This window comes from Marmota monax, unplaced genomic scaffold, assembly GCF_021218885.2.
Source record: "Marmota monax isolate L192 unplaced genomic scaffold, Marmota_monax_Labrador192_F-V1.1 WCK01_AAM20220418_F8-fsc00004, whole genome shotgun sequence".
NCBI lineage: Eukaryota > Metazoa > Chordata > Mammalia > Rodentia > Sciuridae > Marmota > Marmota monax.
The window spans coordinates 18,656,250-18,675,757 of NW_026692881.1; the positions used below are offsets into that span (position 1 = coordinate 18,656,250).

At 52.8% G+C, this 19,508-nt stretch overlaps 2 protein-coding genes across 2 annotated transcripts in view; both read left to right on the forward strand.

The window, feature by feature from the left end:
- The window catches only part of Sufu (SUFU negative regulator of hedgehog signaling), a 119,147-nt gene extending 115,574 nt beyond the window's left edge, over window positions 1–3,573 (forward strand). The window contains exon 11 of the mRNA XM_046449988.2: window positions 1,996–3,573. Within this exon, the coding sequence (XP_046305944.1) occupies window positions 1,996–2,034 (39 nt within the window). The 3' untranslated portion in view covers window positions 2,035–3,573. The remainder of the gene's footprint in view (window positions 1–1,995) is intronic.
- A 1,959-nt stretch (window positions 3,574–5,532) lies between these two features.
- Window positions 5,533–18,911, forward strand: Trim8 (tripartite motif containing 8). The gene is made up of 6 exons (XM_046450240.2): window positions 5,533–6,102; window positions 14,743–14,838; window positions 15,079–15,312; window positions 16,725–16,756; window positions 16,891–17,006; window positions 17,334–18,911. The coding sequence occupies exons 1-6, from the start codon at window positions 5,533–5,535 to the stop codon at window positions 17,939–17,941; spliced, it is 1,656 nt and encodes a 551-aa protein (XP_046306196.1). The 3' UTR covers window positions 17,942–18,911.
- The last annotated feature ends 597 nt before the right edge of the window (window positions 18,912–19,508 follow it).

The following is a 19,508-nucleotide window of genomic DNA, read 5'->3' on the forward strand; positions in this document are numbered from 1 at the left end:
CTCCCTTTCAAGACTCCAGAGTAACTGGGACTACAGGCACATATCACCACTCCTGGATGCTGACATATTTTTATATATATATATATATATATATATATATATATATATATATATATATATGTTGTAGATGGACACAATACCTTTATTTTACTCATTTACTTTTATGTGATACTGAGGATGGAATCCAGTGCCCCCACATGCTAGGCAAGTGCTCTGCCTCTGAGCCACAGCCCCAGCACCTGCTGACATATTTTTAAAAGATTATTCTGACTACGTTGTTGAGAATTCACTCCTGGAAGTAAGGACAGAAACAGGGAAGCCAGTAATGGAGATGTTAAGAAGTAGTCAAGGATGACTGGAGCAGAAATAGTATATTTTGGACACTTTCAGTTTGAGATGCTTGTACCTTCAAGTGAAGATGTCAAGATGAGCAATTAGTATACGAGTATATAGATATTTAAGAGTAAGATCTATCTACAGGACCTGATACTGATCAATTAGATAAAATAGATGAGGGACAAAAAAATGTTCAGGTTGTCTCCCTGATCCTTGGCTTAGTAACAACTAAATAGTTGATGGATCGATCCACTGAGATTGGGAATCTTAGACAGAGGGAGAGGCTAGGATATGAAGAGATGAGGAGTTTAGATTCCAATTCATTGAATTCAAGGTAATTGAGAGAAATCTGTGTGAAAAGCTTCTGCAACCGGGACAGTGATGATTTATTAGATACTTTTTAGTAATGGAACTACCTCTTTCTGAGGCCAAAATCCAAGAGAGAGAGAGAAACTGGAGATATTGGCTGAAGAGTCATCAGCATATAGACAGTAATAAATACTGAGGACTAAATGAAAGGCCCCCAAGGACAGGTGGAGATTAGTAAGAGGATGGAGAGAAGGACTCTGAGGACTGTCAATATTGCTGAATTGGAAATTGCTGAGTCGAGAAGTTAAAAGATGAGAAAACCAGAACAGTATGATGTCTTTCAAGTGAAGTTGAAAGTTGAGAAAAGTGAGGAATTAGAAGAAGGCCACTGCGCACAGCTGAATTTTTAAATATTTTTTAAAAATATTTTGTTTAATTAGTTGGATTTTTATTTTATTCATTTATTTATATGGGGTGCTGAAAATCAACCCAGTGCCTCACACATGCTAGGCAAGTGCTCTACCAGTGAGCCACAACCCTAGCCCCATCAACTGAGTTTTTGATCCTCCTGCCAAGCTGGCTCTAGGAGTCATTTTAGAACATTTTGATCAGTTGGATGTGTGGTAGCACAGGCCTGTAATCCCAGAGACTTGGAGGCTGAGCAGAAGGATCACAAGTTCAAGACCAGCCACAGAAACTTGCAAACAACTTATTGAGACCCTGTCTCAAAAAATAAAAAAGGCTGGGGATATGGTTCAGTGGTTAAGTGCCCCTGAGTTCAATCCCCGACACCTCCCCCCCCCAAAAAAAAGGGGTAAACAGGGATGGGGGTGTAGTTCAGTGATATAGTGCACACATAACATGCATAAGGCCCTGAGTTCCACCCCAGTACTTCCCAGTACTGCAAAAATTAAAATAAATAAAAATAGGGCTGGGGGTGTAGCTCAGTGGTAAAGCACTTGCCTAGAGTGTTCCATCCCAAGCACCACCACCACCAAGAATAAAAAGGTAGAGAGAAGTCTGTGTGTTATTATTTATTTACCTATTTTGGTACCAGGGATTAAACCCAGGGGTGCTTAACCACTAAACCACATATATTTTATTTTCAGGGTCTTGCTAAGTTGGTTAGAGTCTTGCTAAGTTGTTGTGGCTGGCCTTGAACTTTTGATCCTTCTGCTTCAGCCTCCTAAATTGGTGGAATTACAGGTGTGCACCATGACTGGCATATAGAGAGGATTATACTACACACAGTAAACTTTTATTTTTTCTTTTTGGAGAAGCAAGGGAATTGAACTCAGGGTGCTTTGCCATTGAGCTACATTCCCATCACTCTTTTTTTTTTTGAGACAGGGTCTCACTAAATTGCTGAGGCTGGCCTTGAACTTGTGATCATCCTGCCTCAGTGTCCTGATTCACTGGGATTACAGCACCCTGCTTTACATACAGAGATAAGTACATTTTTATCTCATTCCTACACCCCTGAGATGGAATTTCTATTGTTGCATGGATTCCTCTCTACCTCATATCTAATCCATCAGTAATTCGGGTTGTTTCTACTTCCAAAATATATACCAGATCTCACAGCTGCTCAGTTTAAAATCCAAACTCCTCACTATGACCTGTAAGACTCTGTGTGTTCTGGCCCCTACCTGCCTTTCTCCCTCCCACACAGCCTTTTTCTGCCGTAGGACATGCTTGTTCTATTGCTTTTTGCATTTGTTTTTCCTTCAGACAGGCGCACTCTTCTCTTCTCGGTGTTGTTACTTGCCTGATTCCTCCAGAGCATTCAGGTTTCAGCTCAGATGTCACTTTTGTAGAGCCTTTGTGTGTGCCTCTTACTCTCTTATCACAGAAAGTATCCTACATATATTTAAATTTTAAAAAAATTTTCATGCATTTGCCAGGGAATCAATCCCCAGGGCCTAGAAAAATGACAGACACAAGAAGTCTTTTGTTATACTATGTATTTGTGGACTGACCAATTAAGGCAAATTACTTTAATTCTTTAAGCCTCAGCTTCCTTCTAAATAGAAAAGGAATAATAATGCTCGGTAGTTTTAAGCGTCAGGGATGTGAAGACAAGTATTAAAGACATCAGGAAATTGCCCCACAGTGAACCTTTGCAATTCTCGGTTCAGTTTCACAGGACAGATGAGCAGACTCATTAACAAACCCTCCTTTCCCTCAAGTAAAAAAGAGCTACAGGTGAAGAGGCCCAGGAAGAAGTGGTCCCACTACGAACTGGCATTATCGCCCATGTAAGATACACAGAAACCCTCTCCCAACCCAATGTTTAACATACCGAAGTTAGTGAACCAGTCACGTCAGACTCTCGGGGTTGCCCCGCCTTAAAGAGGCGGAGCCCCATCTTGGGGACCAATAGCATAAGCAGACTCTGGAACATCCCCAGTTCCAGACAGGGAAAAGGGGAGGAACCAGGCGCCTTTGCAGCTGTAATAGCACTTCCGGAAAAGTTCGCCCCGCCCATCTACTTCACTAGTGCCGGGTGGGCTGAACCAGCGGGAGCTGATTAAAGGCGCCGCCTGCCGCTTTCTCTTCACCCCCCCCTCCCCGTCTCCCCGCTCCCTTCTCGAGTAGCGGGACCGGCCTTGATGTACGAACACCACCCCCCATCTCCGTCCGCTCCAGTCCACTCGCCGCAGACCCCTGCTCTCCAGCATCCCCACCCTGAGGGCCTCCCAACCCATTGTATACTTGGCGACTGTGGCTCCAAGGCCGGGCGGTGACTGGGGAACCGGGGACTCCAGTGTGCCCTGGCAGCGGGTCCCTCAGGGCCTTCCAGTGCCTGCCCTTCTCGTGGTAGTGAGGCAGAGGCGAAGGCGCCCTTCCCTCGCTGAGCAGGCGGCAGGGCTAACTGGCTGGCCGTAAGGACGTACCCACCCCTCCCCCGGCCCCGGCAGCGAGCTAGCCCCCACCCCCCCCCGCCGCCCCTTGAGGGAGGAGAGCCGGAGCCCGAGCGAGCCGAGGCAGGAAAAGGCAGTCGGTGACTGCCCGGCCCGCCGATCATTTTTATTATCGAGACTATTATTAAAAGGGGGCGGGGACCCCAGGAAACCGGGAAGGGGGCTAGAAACGCAGCTATTTTTATTAAACAGATTATTCCTCAAATAATAATAATACGCGCAAGATGGCTGAAGGTGGCTGTGATGAGTGTTCGAGTTGGGGGGTGGTTTCTTCCTTTTTTTTTTCTTTTCTTTCTTTCTTTTCTTTTTTTTTTTTTTTTTTGATCTGAGGATAAAGCTCTGAAGCGACAGCCTCTGTGAAGACCCTGCCGGTAGTGCCCTCCCCTCACTTGAGAAGCCGCGGGCGGACAAACGGACCCACAGACAGAGCGACCGGCGCAGGCCCGCCCCGGACGCGTCGCCTGGGCAGCAGCGGGGGGCCGCGGGCGCTCGCCTTTCTGCCGACTTCTTCCAATTTTAATCTTTTTTTATTTTTTGGAAAGGACCAGGGTGGGTGGAGCAGAGGTGGAGAGAAATCAGGAATTGGCATTTTCTCCCCTCTAGCTCTCCTAATTTGCTAGAGGCCGCCAGCCCTCCCCTTGGTGGGGGACAACCAAAAAAGAAAAAAAGAGAGAGAGAGAGAGAGAGAAAGAGAAGGCGTAGGACCCTCGAGCGCGCGCGCCTGGACCCCCGGCCGCTGCAGTCGCCAGGAGCCCAAGATGGCAGGGCGCTGAGGAAGCAGCCCGGCTCGGCTGGCTTGGCCCGGCCCCGCCGCCGCAGGCTGGCTCCGACAGCAGCCCAGAGCCTTCCAGGCCGGAGCAGAGGCCGAGAAGAAAAGAAAGTGGGGGGGGGAGGGGGCTGGGGGGACGAAGGGGGAGGGCCGGGCGGGGGGAGGGGAGGGCCGGGAGCCGAGCCTCCGGTTCATTAGCAGTTGAGAAAAATTCCTTTCTAGTTTGATCAATCCTTGTTTTCCTCGGCAGAGCCGAGGCGCCCGCCCAGCGCGGCGACGGAGAGCGGGGTCTCTTCGCGGTGGGGGCGCCCAGCGCGGGGCCTCGGGGGAGCGCATAAGTAGCGACAAGGGGGTCAGGCCGGAGCACCTCCGGGGCTTCTCCCTCCCTCCCTTTCTGGTTGCCTTTTTTTTCCACTTCTCTCCCTCCCCCTTCCGTTTCTATTTGTGAAGGAGGAGGAAGGCAGAGGCGGGCTGGTGTCTCTGGCCGGGGACTGGAATTTCATCTGAATGACTGCCCCAGCGCGCACGCAGCGCCCCGGAGTCGGCCCGCCTGCGCCCCGCAGCCCGCGCCCGCACACTGCCGGCCAGCCGGGGGACGCCCGCGCCGCGGTCCGGGAACAGCTGGCTTGCCTCGCTCGCCGGGTCCGGTTCTAGCAACCCTTGGCGCCGCCGCACTCGCTTCCCGGGCCCCTCGGACCTCGGCCCCCGGCCAGGCGAGGGAGGCGCGGCGCCGACGAGCCGGGCGGGAGCCACTATCGCCGCAGCCGTCGCTAGAGGAAGTGTGCTGCTCCCGGGCTCCGTCCGCCTTTGGGGCGCGCCCAGATGTCAGTTGCGGGGCGCGCAGGCCTCGGGCCGCCGCTGCCTTAGCCGCGCCGACGGGGAGGCGGCCTCTTATATGGAATTTGGACCCCGACGTTCCCCTCCAGGGCTGGTGCCCCGGCCACGGCCCTGGCGCAGTCCGCCGCCTCCCGCTAGGCGCTCGGGAGGAGGAGACGCAGCCGGCGGCGCGCGCGGCGTGGGGACCAAGGCTCCCTCCTCTGGGGGGCGGGCACGCGGAAGGCGCTGGTGACTGAGCGACTGTTGGGGCCGACCGGGGCCAGAGCTCGGGGCTCCGTAGGCCCATAGCTGCACGGGACGGACCCCCAGGGCTGGTTACTTGGAGAGACCTGCCCGGGCCCCCTGCTCGGAGCCGCCATGGCGGAGAATTGGAAGAACTGCTTCGAGGAGGAGCTCATCTGCCCCATCTGCCTGCACGTCTTCGTGGAGCCGGTGCAGCTCCCGTGCAAACACAACTTCTGTCGGGGCTGCATTGGCGAGGCATGGGCCAAGGACAGTGGCCTGGTACGCTGCCCAGAGTGCAACCAGGCCTACAACCAGAAGCCAGGCCTGGAGAAGAACCTGAAGCTCACCAACATCGTGGAGAAGTTCAACGCCCTGCACGTGGAAAAGCCGCCGGCGGCGCTGCACTGCGTGTTCTGCCGCCGCGGCCCCCCGCTGCCCGCGCAGAAGGTCTGCCTGCGCTGCGAGGCGCCCTGCTGCCAGTCCCACGTGCAGACGCACCTGCAGCAGCCCTCCACCGCCCGCGGGCACCTCCTGGTGGAGGCGGACGACGTGCGGGCCTGGAGCTGCCCGCAGCACAACGCCTACCGCCTCTACCACTGCGAGGCCGAGCAGGTGGCTGTGTGCCAGTACTGCTGCTACTACAGCGGCGCGCATCAGGGACACTCGGTGTGCGACGTGGAGATCCGGAGGAATGAGATCCGGGCAAGTACCCTGCGCGCGCGCGCGCGCGCGAACACACACACACACTCTTACACACACACACACACACACACATACACACACACACCCTCTCGCCTGGGAACCACCCATCCTGACAGACTGACTCTTGTGACAGCAGGCTAGAGACCCCCTACCAAACTCTTCTCTGAAAGTTTGGGGTTAAGGGCCTTCAAGAAAGGTTCCAGATCTCTGCTGGGTACATTCCCCTAGCCGATGCTCCTAGGGTCCATCTTGCGATTCCTTTACGGAATTGGGGGGCGGGTGCTGTAAAAGGTAGAGTTTGGGTGTCGCTTTTCTGTTTTGCGCAGCTCCTCCCCCAGCGTTGTTTCAGTAAGCCCTACGGGAAGTCACCAAGGCAGTGACCCCGGTCCTGCTTCTCCAGCTGCTGTTTATGTAATGAGCGTCCTGGTGCCGCTGCTGTGGCTGACATGATCCATGATGCTGGCATACCAATGAGGAAGTAAACAAAAGCAGCCATGTTAGTTTTAAGCTCTATTGGAAACACATTGGGGAGTGGGGGGAGCTTCCGGAGGGGGAGCAGAACTCCAGGTATCTATCTGATCAAGGCCTGGACAGCCAGAGGAGGCACCCTACAGTGCCTCTGTTATGCGTGTTAGTCCCAGTAGCTTCCTCCTGTGTGCGAGAAAGCTGCTCTGTGTTGTCCGCGCCTGCATGAACAAACCTTAAAGTATGTGTCTTCATCACTCTGAGCCCTTTCCTCCCAGCCCAGCCCACTTGCACAGCCCTCCCACATGTGGGGGGGCTGGGGCGGGGAGAGACGGAAAAAGAATCCTGTGGGTTTAAGGTTGAGCCGCCTTGAAATCTGGTTTCAGGCAGCTGGCTCCCCTGGGCTGCCGGCTTGGTGATTATGGAACCGCACCCCCCTCCCATTGTATACACCCTGCAGCAGCGGCCAATGTCAAAATTGCCTTCCCTCCCAGGCCTCTGGCAGGGTTTGGAAGCTGGTCTGAGGCAATACTTCCGTCCCCTTCACTGAAGGGGACTCCTCCTAGGTCCCTCCCCAGTCCCCTGGCTCTCAAGGGTTGAGTCACACCAGAAGGAAGGGGTTGTCCTAAGACTGACTGGGCCATCACTGAAGCTCCAGCTTGGGGCCTGGGTGTGATATCACTTTGATAGGACTGGGCTCCAATAGAACTGGGAGTGTTTATGGGTGGGGGCCCCTGGAGGCTAGTAGAGGCCAGTGCGGAGCTTGGGTATGAGGAAGCTCAAGCAGGTCAAGGTTGTAGATGGGGGCTGTTTCCTGTGTGTGTGGGGGGGACTACTCACAGTGAGTCACTATTTAACAATCAAAAAACATACGTATTCAACCAACAAAAGGCAGGAGGGCCACCGCAGGCAAAGGGTGGAATAACAAATTTGCTGTATAATTAGTTTGCAATCCGATGGGCTATAGCCCTCGGGTTTTGTGCCAGGATAGGCTTCTGGTTTCTTAAAGGAAGTGTGGGGGATGGAGAAAGGAGCCACTCCCTCTCCTCCATCCCCCATGGTTGGAAAAGACCGAGGCCTGGGGAAGTGGAGAAGCCGGGAACCTGGTTGTCCTCCACCCGGACTCACAACTTGTGCAGTGTGGGTTGTGCAGGCACAACCCACACTTTTCTCCAGTATTGGGAAGCTGCTGCTATTAATAAAGATAGCAGGGCTGAGGAGAGGGGGCTGGGAAAGTGCAGAGGCTAGAGAAAGGAGGGCTGGCCAGTACTTGTCCTGGGATTGGCAGCGAAAAGTAAGGAGGGGAAAGAAGGAGAGGTGGTTGAAAGGAACAGGGAGGGGCAGCACCCAGGGTATTGAGTGTATGTGTGCCTACACCTGTGAGACTGCTATAGTGGGCTCGAGTGCCAGGGAGACTTTTAGTTAGGGTGGGGAGAAAACTTCATTATACTTGACTTGGTAATGAGCAAATATCCTTAGTCTGCCTAAATTTGCCTTTAAATGGATCTGTCTCTTGCCTGTAGCTTTGGGGGGACAAGGGTGGCACTTGTTTGCAGTGTGTACCCTGGGGTTTCCACCAACAGACCACTGATCTGGAAGACTTGATAGATGGAAGCAGACACTGAACTTTGTCAACAGCTCTGTGAGTGTGTGTGTGTGTGTGTTTGTGCATGGTGTGGGCAGGCTCAGAAGTAGTGGGTTGCCTCAGGTCCAGATGTGTAATTTTGTTCGCTCAGCACCTGTGCCCAGCAGTCTGAGTCTCATCCTCCTCCAGGCTCCCCCTCCACTCCTTTCTCTCCAGTGCCCCAGGGCATTAGGGTTAGAGATCCTTCAATAGTTTAGTGTCACTCAAATGTGAGTTTGACTTACTGAAAGTGGAGGAATAGGAGCCCCGCCCTGGTAGGGTGGTGAACCACGAGGAAGCTGAATAGAAGAACCTTGTCCCTGTCAGTCATCTGTCTCTCCCACCCCACCCAAAGTCAGGGAGAGAGTCCTTTGCCTTGGTCCCTTGTCCTTCCTCTCCTACCCTGTGGGTGGGGGGTCCTGCTAACATGGCAGATCAATTGACTAGAAATAGGAAACCCTGGTTGTCTCACCTCACATACTCATGCACCCACTTGTACACTTGGGCCAATGATGGGTGGAGCAGCAGAAAGGCAAGCATGGCCTCCAGGGCCTGGACAACTTGAGGGGGACTCAGTCAACCTTTTCAAGTCAGGTCATTGCCCCACTCTGCCCTTGGGAAGCCAGTGTTCCTGGCCTCATTGCCTGAAGCCTAGATTCCCACTGAATGGGCCTCAGAACTATTCTCCAGGACTTACCTAAACCCTCAATATGTTTTCCATAGACTGGGGGAGGGGAGCTAAGACCCCAAGATTGATACATTCAGGTGGACTCAGGCCTGGCCACTCTGAGTGGACAATCCATTTTGGCCCCCAGGTTCAGGGGTTCATCTGAGTAACCAGGGACTGGTGGGTGTTGAAAACACCCCTGTGACCTCCCTTAACATGTAAGGGACCCCAAAGAAGGCCTAGGTTGGGGGGGGGGGCGCTCTGCAGAGGTGTGTGTACATGCATGTTCATCTGTGCCTGCTTGAGCATATGCATTCATAGTGTGCTGCTGTGTCATCCCTAGGACCCCAGGTCAAGGCTGGAAATGTTGCCAGGACCCTGTTCCTTGCATTCTTCCAGGTGCAGAGTTGAGAAGAGGTGTTCTCTGGGGAGGGGATCACACCACTTGGGCCAGTTTGGGGTTTGCAACTAATTAGGGTGAGAGCACCCTGTTCACAATGCCTGTTCTGGACTCGGTACTCTGGAAGGAGTTCTGGGTCTCTGCCCCTGTGTGCCCATCTCTCGGTAGGCTGTGGGAGTGAGAGTTGGGTGGTACAGCTATGCTGGGGCTGGGGCTGGGCCTGCAGCCTGACTCTGGCAGTACCAACTCACTGCTCCCTCTGCCCACAGCATACAGACTTCTGAGGTCTTAGGTGGGGTGGAGAGACAGGGTGTGTCTGTGTCTGAACCTGAATGTAATGTGAGGGTCATGTTGTGCCTTTTCCTTGACCACCCAGAGTCTTTGTGGAAGCAGGGGACTGGCTTGGCCTTCCTCTCTTGTTCTAAGAGGAGCCTTAGGCAGAGGCCCAGCCCCCCACCTCTACCCTAGGATCCTGCTGACACAGCGGGGCGCCTGTCATGTACGCCCTATTGATTACTCTGCCTCCTGCAGCTCTGGGAGGTTGTGCTTCCACATCTGCAGGTGTGTGTGTGTGTGTGTGTGTGTAGCCTGCACAGCACTTCTGTATATTTTACGTGTAACTAATTTTTTTTCTGTCCTGTGGGTATCTATGAGAAGGGACAATGTGGTTGACTTAATTTTGCAGTAGTTTCATGTGTGGCGGTGAGGTCAAGAAAGTGTGTGTGTGTGTGTGTGTGTGTGTGTACACACATGCATGCACCATGCTGGCTGAAGTTGAGTGTGTGTTTCCCTGTTGTCAGCATGACTGCTGGTGTGAGTGCTTGCTCAGGTGATCTGATGGCTGTGAGTCTGTCAGGAGCTTGAGACTTTCTTGCCTGGTTGGGGTGAGGGTGAGCTGTTGCATCTGGCAGGTGTTGGTAGGTGAATGGATCCTGCAGTGCTGTCCTGGGGGAGCTGGGCCCCTGCCCTGGGCTGAGTAGTCTAGCCTGGCTGGCCTCATCCCTGGCTCTGGGAAAGCCTTCCTCCCAGGCTGGCCTGGCATTCAGACCCAGACAAAGGGGGGCTTTCTCTCTCTCGCCTCTTTGTTCTGCTGCCCCAGAGCTCTGCTCTCTGCATGGCAAAAGCTAATTCCACTCCGCAGCTGGGAAGCCTTCTGGGGTCTGCGAGGCTTGCCTCTGAGGTGCCTTCTCTCTCCTTGCCCTGGCTTCTGCCCTGTCACCCCTTCTCTCTGTGGGTCTGTAGTTTTCCCCAGTCTGGGAGATCACATGGTAGCTCGAGGCAGGGGCTGAGGCTGTGCAAGCAGGGGCTAGGGCCAGGCGGGCAGAAGCTTTTTAGAGAGGAGAGAGTGCTCCAGGGAGTGAGGAGCCTCCTGCACCCTGGGGGGACAGAGGTGGTAGAGGAGCAGGGCTTGGCAACTGGGGAGGAAGTTAAGATGGGACAGCTCGAGCAGTAGGCAGAACCTGAGCTGGAAGAAGTGCTCAGCAGTCCAGCCCCCTTCTTGCCCCTTCTCATCTGCTCTACCCCCACCACAGGGTCTGCTGGAGCCAGCTCCCCTTCTCTGCAAACCTAGGGCCTGCCTCTGCCCCATTCTGGGGGCGTTTCCTCTTGACCTTGCTTCTCTTCAAGGTTGACCTGAGGTTTTATTATTATTATTTATTAACTTTTATACAGCCCATAGTCCCCATGCCTCACCTATCTGCCCAGTCTAGTCTGGCAGCAAAAATGCCAGCAGGGCCTGGCTCGTGTGGCCTGAGGCTTTCCCAGCTCTTGAGATATAGGGGCTCAGGATTCACCCTCTCTAGGCTGGGAAGGGAATCTGAGGCAGCAGCTCAAAGATCAGTCCTTTGGGGACTTACCTGAGGAACAGGGTGTCCAGGTGCCATGAAGGGATAGTACTAGAGCATCCCAAGTCTTCATTCTTCTGTTCTCACAGACCTAGGCACCAACCCCAGAAGGCCTGAGGCCCTAAAGTGCAGGGACAGGGATGAGCAGGTCCCACCTGGGCCAGGGGCTGCTGAGTGGGATTGCATCACACATATTCCTCCTTTAGAGGCCTGGTTCCTTGAGTTCTACTAGACTAAATCATGGTTCCCACTCCCACATACTTTTTGTTTTAAGACAGGTTTTTGCTGAATTGCTGAGGATTTCACTAAGTTGCCGAGGCTGGCCTTGAACTTGCAATACTCCTGCCTCAGCCTCCTGAGTCACAGGAATTATAGGTGTGCACCACCATGCCCACCCACTCCCACAAACTTGAAGTGTGCCTCAGTCCAGGCAGGCCCCTGTGGGGTGAGAGCATTTTGTAAAGTGCTTCACCTCTACCCTCGCCTCTGCATTGGGAGGCCTTGCTCTGCACCTCAGCTGTGGGGCTTTTCAGGTGGGAAACTAGGATATGGGATTCCCTGAAGATGCTGGTGAGGTTGGAATGAAAAGAGGGCTGCTGGAGGTGGGGAGAAGTACAGGTCTTGCTTCCCAGGCTGCCTTTCTGTTCGCCTCCTGCCACAACCTCCTGGGTGGCTGGGATTACAGGTCTGCACCACCAAGGCCAGCTTGTTCTCCAGCATCTGGCCAACCTGATTCCATCATTTGGTTAGAACCAGAATAGAGGGTGAAAATGGGGCACAGGTGGGTATTCCTCCTTCCTCCTGTGCTAGAGGCAGCAGCAACACCCCGTCTTCCCAGGTATCCCTAGCAGGATTAAGATCACCTGGCCCTGAGAGGAGGTAGGCCCCAAAGCAGGAGGGGAAGGGAGTAGGCGGCTTTCAGCACTCCCTGGCTGACTACTGTCTCTGGCCAGTGTCCTTCTCCTTCCTGCACTCAGTAGAGACACAAGCCCAGTGGCCTCTGATGTGGGTCAGGGGAAATGAGACCCATCCACCAGCTAGGGGGCATCGCCACTGCCTTTGCTAGGCCTGGGCTGGACTTCCCTTCTCTTCCCCCTTCAGAGGGCCCTGAGACCCTGACACTAAGCAGAGATATTCCATAGGGTCCAGGGTAGAAGTGCTGCCAGGGAGACTCTGGAATTATAGAAGAAAAAGGAAGGGGCTAAGTTCCACCCCCATCCCCTAGTGGACAGGAGGCAGCTCCTTCCCTCTCTGGAAAGGAACTCCTGGAGGGGGATGGGGAAAGGGCTCCCACTTACCTATAGGGTGGGAGTGGAGCAGCCCCATTTCTATCCTCCCAGGGAAATTGCGCTGGGAACCTAGAGCTGCCTCTTTCTTACCCCTCACCTGAACCCCCTAATCTGTTACTTATAGGTTTGGTCATTAAGAAGTAGTTGAGCAGGGAGACCACGATACAAGGTGTGTGGAGTAAGTGGGGATCTGGATTGTCAGATATCCTGGGTACTGAGACAGTAAGAGTGGCCTAAACTCTGAGGTGCACCTGGGGGACGATGGGTATAGGGCAGCCAGCAGACAAGAGTGTGAGGCCGGTTGTTACAGTGTAGGCAAGTAGGCCTAATGTTTCTGAAGGACACCCTGGCTGCTTTGTCTTTATGACAGGCCCTCTCCATTGTTTGGGGCCTCCAGGAGGCCCAGCCTTTGCTGTGCAGTAGATTGGGTGTAGGTGTAAGCATGAAGGGCTCCCAGGTGGCGATGTATGCTGGTATGTGCATGAGCGCATGAGTGCCTCTCTGTCCCTGCCCTCACCCAAGCTGTTTTTATTATCAGTCTGTCCCCTAGGCTGACAGCAGATCCCTGTGTGTTGAGCCTGGGTGAGGGACTTGCCAAAAAGGAAGGGCTCCTGAGTCATATTCTTCGAGGTTCTGTGCTATGCCATTGAAAGGCAGAGCCAATTAGGGGAGAGCCATAGGCTTCCCCTGCTGAGAACAAGAGCCTCGACACCTCCTGTACCCCACATCCTTGTGCTTGTTTCTAGGGTAGCTACCTATACAAAGTGGGGTGTGACTGAAGTGTCTCCATGACCTTGGTTTTTCCACATGGAAAAGGGGTTGGGGGCATGAGGAAGGGTTTGTTGGCAGCTTGTCTTTTTTTTTTTAATTTTTTTTTTTTTAGATGTTAATGGACCTTTTATTCATTTATTTATATGTGGTGCTGAGGATCGAACCCAGTGCCTCACATATGCTAGGCAAGCACTCTACCACTGAGCCACAACCCTAGCCCCTGGTAGCTTGTCTGTGAAGCCAACTGGGTGTGATGGAGAGTGCAGGAGTCATGGGGTAAAACTCAAGGGTTACTCTGAGGCCCCCACAGAGGAAAAAAGAGAGTTGCTTCTTGTTGAGTAGACATCACTGTGAGTGAGGGCAATTGCTCAGAGCTGCATGGCAAATCTTACTTTGTGTGCAGAACCCCTGGGTTTATTCAGTAAATATGTCCTGCATTTACCGGGTGGTATTCAGGTCTTTCTGAGGCCTGGCTATGAAGGCAGGTAAGAAAGAGCAGTGATGCCCTGTTCTTAAGAGGCTGTGAGTCTTGTAAAGTAGCCACATGTAACTAGTGGCAACTTTGCTATACAGTACAGTTACAGAGGGAGGGGAAGGGGAGAGGGTGACAGCCCTACTACATGACCAGGACAGGGAAGGACCTACAAAAAGTCAGAGCAGCGGGCACAGAAAGATTCCAAGAATTGGTCCTTGAAGGAGAGAGGAGATGCCAGAATTCAGGGAGCTAAAGTGTGAGAGCGTTGGGGACAGGATGTCAGCTCACCTGGCTGAAAGAGTCAGACATAAAAGAGACTTCATTAGCTTGCCAAAGTATTTGAAAGGAGAGGTCCTTGAGGGTTCTTGAGCAAGGGTTTGAAAAGGCATGTGGTGGGACAGGAAGAGGAGGATTGTGAACGCCAGAAATTAAGAGCTTCAGTCTTAGGAGCCGTGGTCTCCTTTCTGTCTGGATCCCACTGGGGCTGAGGGAACTGGCAGGGACTCCAGAGGTCTCGTTCTCAGGCTCCAGAGCAAGGGAGGGAGGCTGGCGCCATGCCCTCTAGGGCCTGTGTAAGGTGAGGTCTTTGGACTGACCAGAGGAGTCCTGCATGACCTCAGAAAGGCTATTTGATCCCCTGCATCTCAGGATACTCACCTGTAAGATGGTGCTCCCCGGAGAGAGGCAGCTTGGCTAGAATAAGAACAGACCCTGCTGCCAGAGCACCTGGGCTATGCCACTTTTTGGCTGTATGATTTTGGACAAATACTTAACTTCTTTGGGCCTTGATTTCCTCTTCTGTGAAATGAGGGTCATAATAGCACTTACCTCCTAGCATGGTTGGTATGATTAGATAAGTAAAAGTGCTGTCCGCTGCCTGCCTTCAGAAAGCTCAGGGTTTAACTATGTGTGGCTGTTGCAGGTTTCCCCTTGCTGGTCATGGGCTGGGCCCCCCAGGGCTTTGTGAGCACCGGGAAGGGCTGGCTGGCAGAGGTTTTAGGCCTCTCTGAGTCCATTGTACAGAGAGAAGGATAGTGCTCAGCCACCCTTGGTAACGGTTGGAGTGACAGCCCCTCTGATGTCTCTACCCCAAATATCCCTGCAGAAGATGCTGATGAAGCAGCAGGACCGGCTGGAGGAACGAGAGCAAGACATTGAGGACCAGCTGTACAAGCTTGAGTCAGACAAGCGCCTGGTGGAGGTAGCAAAGCTGGAGCTGGGGATGGTGGCTGGGGGTAGCACATACTCAGGATCTGGGGCAAGTTCCTTATGTAGGGCATGTTGGGTGACTCTGTGCCTGAGACCTACTGTTTCGTGGGTGGCTGGTACAAAGCTCAGTGATGCCAGTGGGGAGTTGGCAGGTTGGACCTTACCATTGGGATCCAAGGGTCTTGCTGTCCCAGTACTCACCTGGCTCCCTACTCTTGTCCCCACCCCACAGGAGAAAGTGAGCCAGCTGAAGGAGGAGGTGCGGCTGCAGTATGAGAAGCTGCACCAGCTGCTGGATGAAGACCTGCGGCAAACAGTAGAGGTGCTGGACAAGGCCCAGGCCAAGTTCTGCAGCGAGAACGCGGCGCAGGCGCTGCACCTTGGGGAGCGCATGCAGGAGGCCAAGAAGCTGCTGGGCTCCCTGCAGCTGCTCTTCGATAAGACAGAGGATGTCAGCTTCATGAAGGTGGGCTGCTGGAAGCCAGGTCTCCTCCCAAACGGGTTTGCAAATTTCTGCTCCCCCAACCTGTCCTCCAAGTATTTTCACATGCCCCTGCCTCTGGAGTCAGGCTGCCTGTTTGTTCTTCCAGCTTTGTGACACTGGGTTCAACAAAGGTCATAAATGAGGGAATAGGGTACAGGGAGTGTGTGCACCTTATTCCCTCACCTATGAAATGAGGCCAAAAATACAAGTCCTCAATCCAGGCATCGTGGTGCATGTCTATAATCCCATCGGCTCCGGAGGCTGAGGTAGGAGGATCATGAGTTCAAAGCCAGCCTCAGCAATGGTGAGGTGCTTAGCAGCTCAGGGAGACCCAGCCCCTACGTAAAATACAAAATAGGGCTGGGATGCGGTGCAGTGGCCAAGTACCCCTGAATTCAATCCCTAGTACCACCCCCAGCCCCCCCAAAAAATAGACTAGAACTAATGTTGGGCAGTTTGTGGCCTTTCTGTATATCATTTGGTATGAAAATTCAACTGTTAAGGACTGGAGCTGGAGTTTAGCGGTGGAGCACTTGCCTGGCATATGTGAGGCACTGGGTTTGGTCCTCAGCACCACATATAAACAAATAAATAAATAAAGGTCCATCAATAACTAATAAAAGTATTTTAAAAAACAACCATTTTGCTGCATAAGTATCAGTGGATTGGATTGTGGTGTCCTGTTGGGGTAATATGTAATATACGATTCGGGAACCATTTTCCTTCTAAAATCCCAAACACTCCAAATTCAACATCTGGCCCCAGAAACTTTAGATAAAAGGTCAAAGGCTTATGGAGGCAACCTTGTAGAGATGAAATAATGGATGTATAGAAAGCCCTTATAGGGCTGGGGATGTGGCTCAAGCGGTAGCACGCTCGCCTGGCATGCGTGCGGCCCAGGTTCGATCCTCAGCACCACATACAAACAAAGATGTTGTGTCCACTGAAAACTAAAAAAATAAATAAATATTAAAAAAAAAAAAGAAAGCCCTTATAATGGCGTAGGTCACATAGCAAGTGCTCAATAAATGTAGCTTTTTTTTTTTTTTTTTTTTTTGCAGGAGAGTGGAAGGGTACCAGGGATTGAACTCAGGGACACTCAACCACTAAACTACATCCCCAGCCCTGTTTTGTATTTTATCAGAGACAGATCTCACTGAGTTGCTTCTACCCCGATAAATTGCTGAGGCTGACTTTAAACTCATGATCCTCCTTCCTCAGCCTCCCGAGCTGCCGGGATTACAAGGCATGGGCCACCATGTCTGGCCTAAATGTAGCTTTTTTATCTCCAAAAATGGTGACACTCCCCATGCTACACCCTGCCTGGGGAAAGGGAGAGGGGGGCAGTTTCCTCCTTGCCTTTTCCACTGACTGACCCTTTTCTCTCCCTCTAGAACACCAAGTCTGTGAAAATCCTAATGGACAGGTGAGTGGATGGCCCCTGGCCCTAAAGGAAACACATCTGGGGGAGGACAAGGAGGGCCAGGCCCACAGGGGGGAGGTAGGGCGGGCTCAGCGGTGATACCTCCTCACAGCAGATGCCCCGTCCACTGCCCCCAGGACCCAGACCTGCACGGGCAGCAGCCTTTCTCCCCCTAAGATCGGCCACCTGAACTCCAAGCTCTTCCTGAACGAGGTGGCCAAGAAGGAGAAGCAGCTGCGGAAGATGCTAGAAGGTGAGGGTGAGGTCCTCCTTTGAAGGGAGAGAGCCCTTTGGGCAGGGGTAAATGCCAGAGCCAGTGTGGTCTAGGAAGATAGACCTTTCTTCATATCCTGGCTTGGCCATTTTTTCTACCTGTGGGACCTTGGGCAAGTGACCTGAGCCTCAGTTTCTTTAACTGGGAAATGAGAATACTAGTAGTCTGTACCTCCTAACGGAGAAGCCAGCTTGAAGGAAGATGTTACATGTTTGATGCCACAGATGTACAAGGTCCCCAGGGGAAAGGAGACCTGGGTTGCTTGGGCTGGGAGCTTTGGCGACTTTTGCCCCAAACTCTCCACAGGGCCTTTCAGCACACCGGTGCCCTTCCTGCAGAGCGTCCCTCTGTATCCTTGTGGCGTGAGCAGCTCTGGGGCGGAAAAGCGCAAGCACTCAGCGGCCTTCCCCGAGGCCAGTTTCCTAGAGACGCCATCCGGCCCTGTGGGCGGCCAGTACGGGGCAGCAGGCACAGCCAGCGGCGAGGGCCAGTCTGGGCAGCCCCTAGGGCCCTGCAGTTCTACGCAGCACTTGGTGGCTCTGCCGGGCGGTGCCCAGCCAGTGCACTCAAGTCCCGTGTTCCCCCCATCGCAGTATCCCAATGGCTCCGCCGCCCAGCAGCCCATGCTCCCCCAGTATGGCGGCCGCAAGATTCTCGTCTGTTCTGTGGACAATTGTTACTGTTCTTCCGTGGCCAACCATGGCGGCCACCAGCCCTACCCCCGCTCCGGCCACTTCCCCTGGACAGTGCCCTCACAGGAGTACTCACACCCGCTTCCGCCCACACCCTCCGTCCCCCAGTCCCTTCCAGGCCTGGCGGTCAGAGACTGGCTCGACGCCTCCCAGCAGCCAGGCCACCAGGATTTCTACAGGGTGTATGGGCAGCCGTCCACCAAACACTACGTGACGAGCTAACGCCACGCAGGCTGGGCGCTGGGGACCCTTCCCCCCAACCCCGATGGCTCCGGAATTATGCACCCAGAGACCTGCCCTTCTCTACCTTCCTCTCCCCTTCTTGTTCCATTCCCCCAGGTCTTTTCTTTCTTTTTGGATTTTATTTTGTTTGGGGCTTTGTTTTTGATTTTTTTTTTTTTTTTTTTTTTTTTAATGAATCTCCTGGATGGAGGCAACAGTGGGAGCTGGCATTGGTTGGGCCACAGGTGGCCCTGGAGTTGAGAAAGTGTCTCTTGAGGCGCTGAGTTCTCTCTCTGTCTCTTTTTTCTTCCACTTCCTCCCCTTCATACCCCCAGGCTGGAAGGACCCTCAGTTTCCCCTAAAGCCTTGGGGGATCCAGCTCTCCTCACTCTCCCTGGGAAGAAGGCCCATGCCCACAGGCCTGTTTCTCTTCCCTCTTGTATTTTCTTTGGGGCCATTCAATCACTGATGGAGTAAGGAATGACCTATAGATTGTGGAACTTTTGTTTTGTTTTGTTTTTTAAAATTTTTTTAAACCAAGAATGATTTCTCCTGCTTCCTTCTCCTCACCATCTTCCCGACGGAGTTCAAAGGCCACTTCTCAAGCAGCTTTTGGCACCTTCAGCCTCAGAGTGGAATCTTTTAAAGACAGGAGCCCCATGTCCAGGAAAGGGGAAAAGGAACTTTGCCAATGATAGTGACCACAGCAAAAGCAAATAATAATAATATTAATAATAATAAAAGAGAAATAAATAATAAAATAAAAAACAATAGCACAGCTCTTGTCGAGGTCAGTGGAGGAGGAGGGGCTGCCCCAATGGGTCCTTGCCTGGATTTTGACACAGCAACTTCCTATAGTGAGCACTTTGTATGAATCTTGGACTTCCTGTTCTCAAGGCGCAGGTATTTATTCTGTAATCTGTCTAGAGCACACACCGAAATTCAACCTTCTAATAAACATGATGGCGCAGTCCTGCTCCCTGCCTTGCCTCTTGCCCACCATCACCCTCTAGGCCTGGGATCATCAGGCATTGGTGTGAGGAAGGGCTGGGCCCTCGAAGGACAAAAATCCCTGCCCTCCTTCCCTGGATTCTCCCCTTCTGGGTCTAGAGGATTCCAGGCCTGTGAATGTCAGTTTCTCAAGCTGACTAACCACGTCTACTCTTGACCTTGGGTTCATTTGACAAATATTTGCCAAAGGCCTCCCAGGCCCAGCCCCATGCTACATGGGTCCTGGCATCTCTTTGAGCTTCTGCCAGTGTGCTTTTAACAAGGACAGATGAAGGAGAAATACCTCAGAGTCTTGAAAAGTTTACCTCTTTTGGTCTACAAATATTTATTGAGCACATAATATGTGTCAGGCACTGTACACGGCTGTAAGCTTAGAGGCAGAACAGACCTTGTCCTTGGAACTGATCTAGCTGGGCCTGGGACCCTATAGGGAAAGGAACCATTGACAGATTTCCTTAAAGTCCCAAACAAATTGAGGGCCCAGGAATTTGCATTCCTGACTTCATCCTTCCATATTAGTAGGAGTTGCAACCTTTGATGGTTTCTAATTCTCTCT

Coding starts and splice junctions, on each gene's coding strand:
- Trim8 (XM_046450240.2), top strand. CDS start 5,533: ATGGCGGAGAATTGGAAGAACTGCTTCGAGGAGGAGCTCATCTGCCCC. Junction 6,103..14,742: donor TCCGGAGGAATGAGATCCGG/GCAAGTACCCTG, acceptor ATATCCCTGCAG/AAGATGCTGATGAAGCAGCA. Junction 14,839..15,078: donor CAGACAAGCGCCTGGTGGAG/GTAGCAAAGCTG, acceptor CCCACCCCACAG/GAGAAAGTGAGCCAGCTGAA.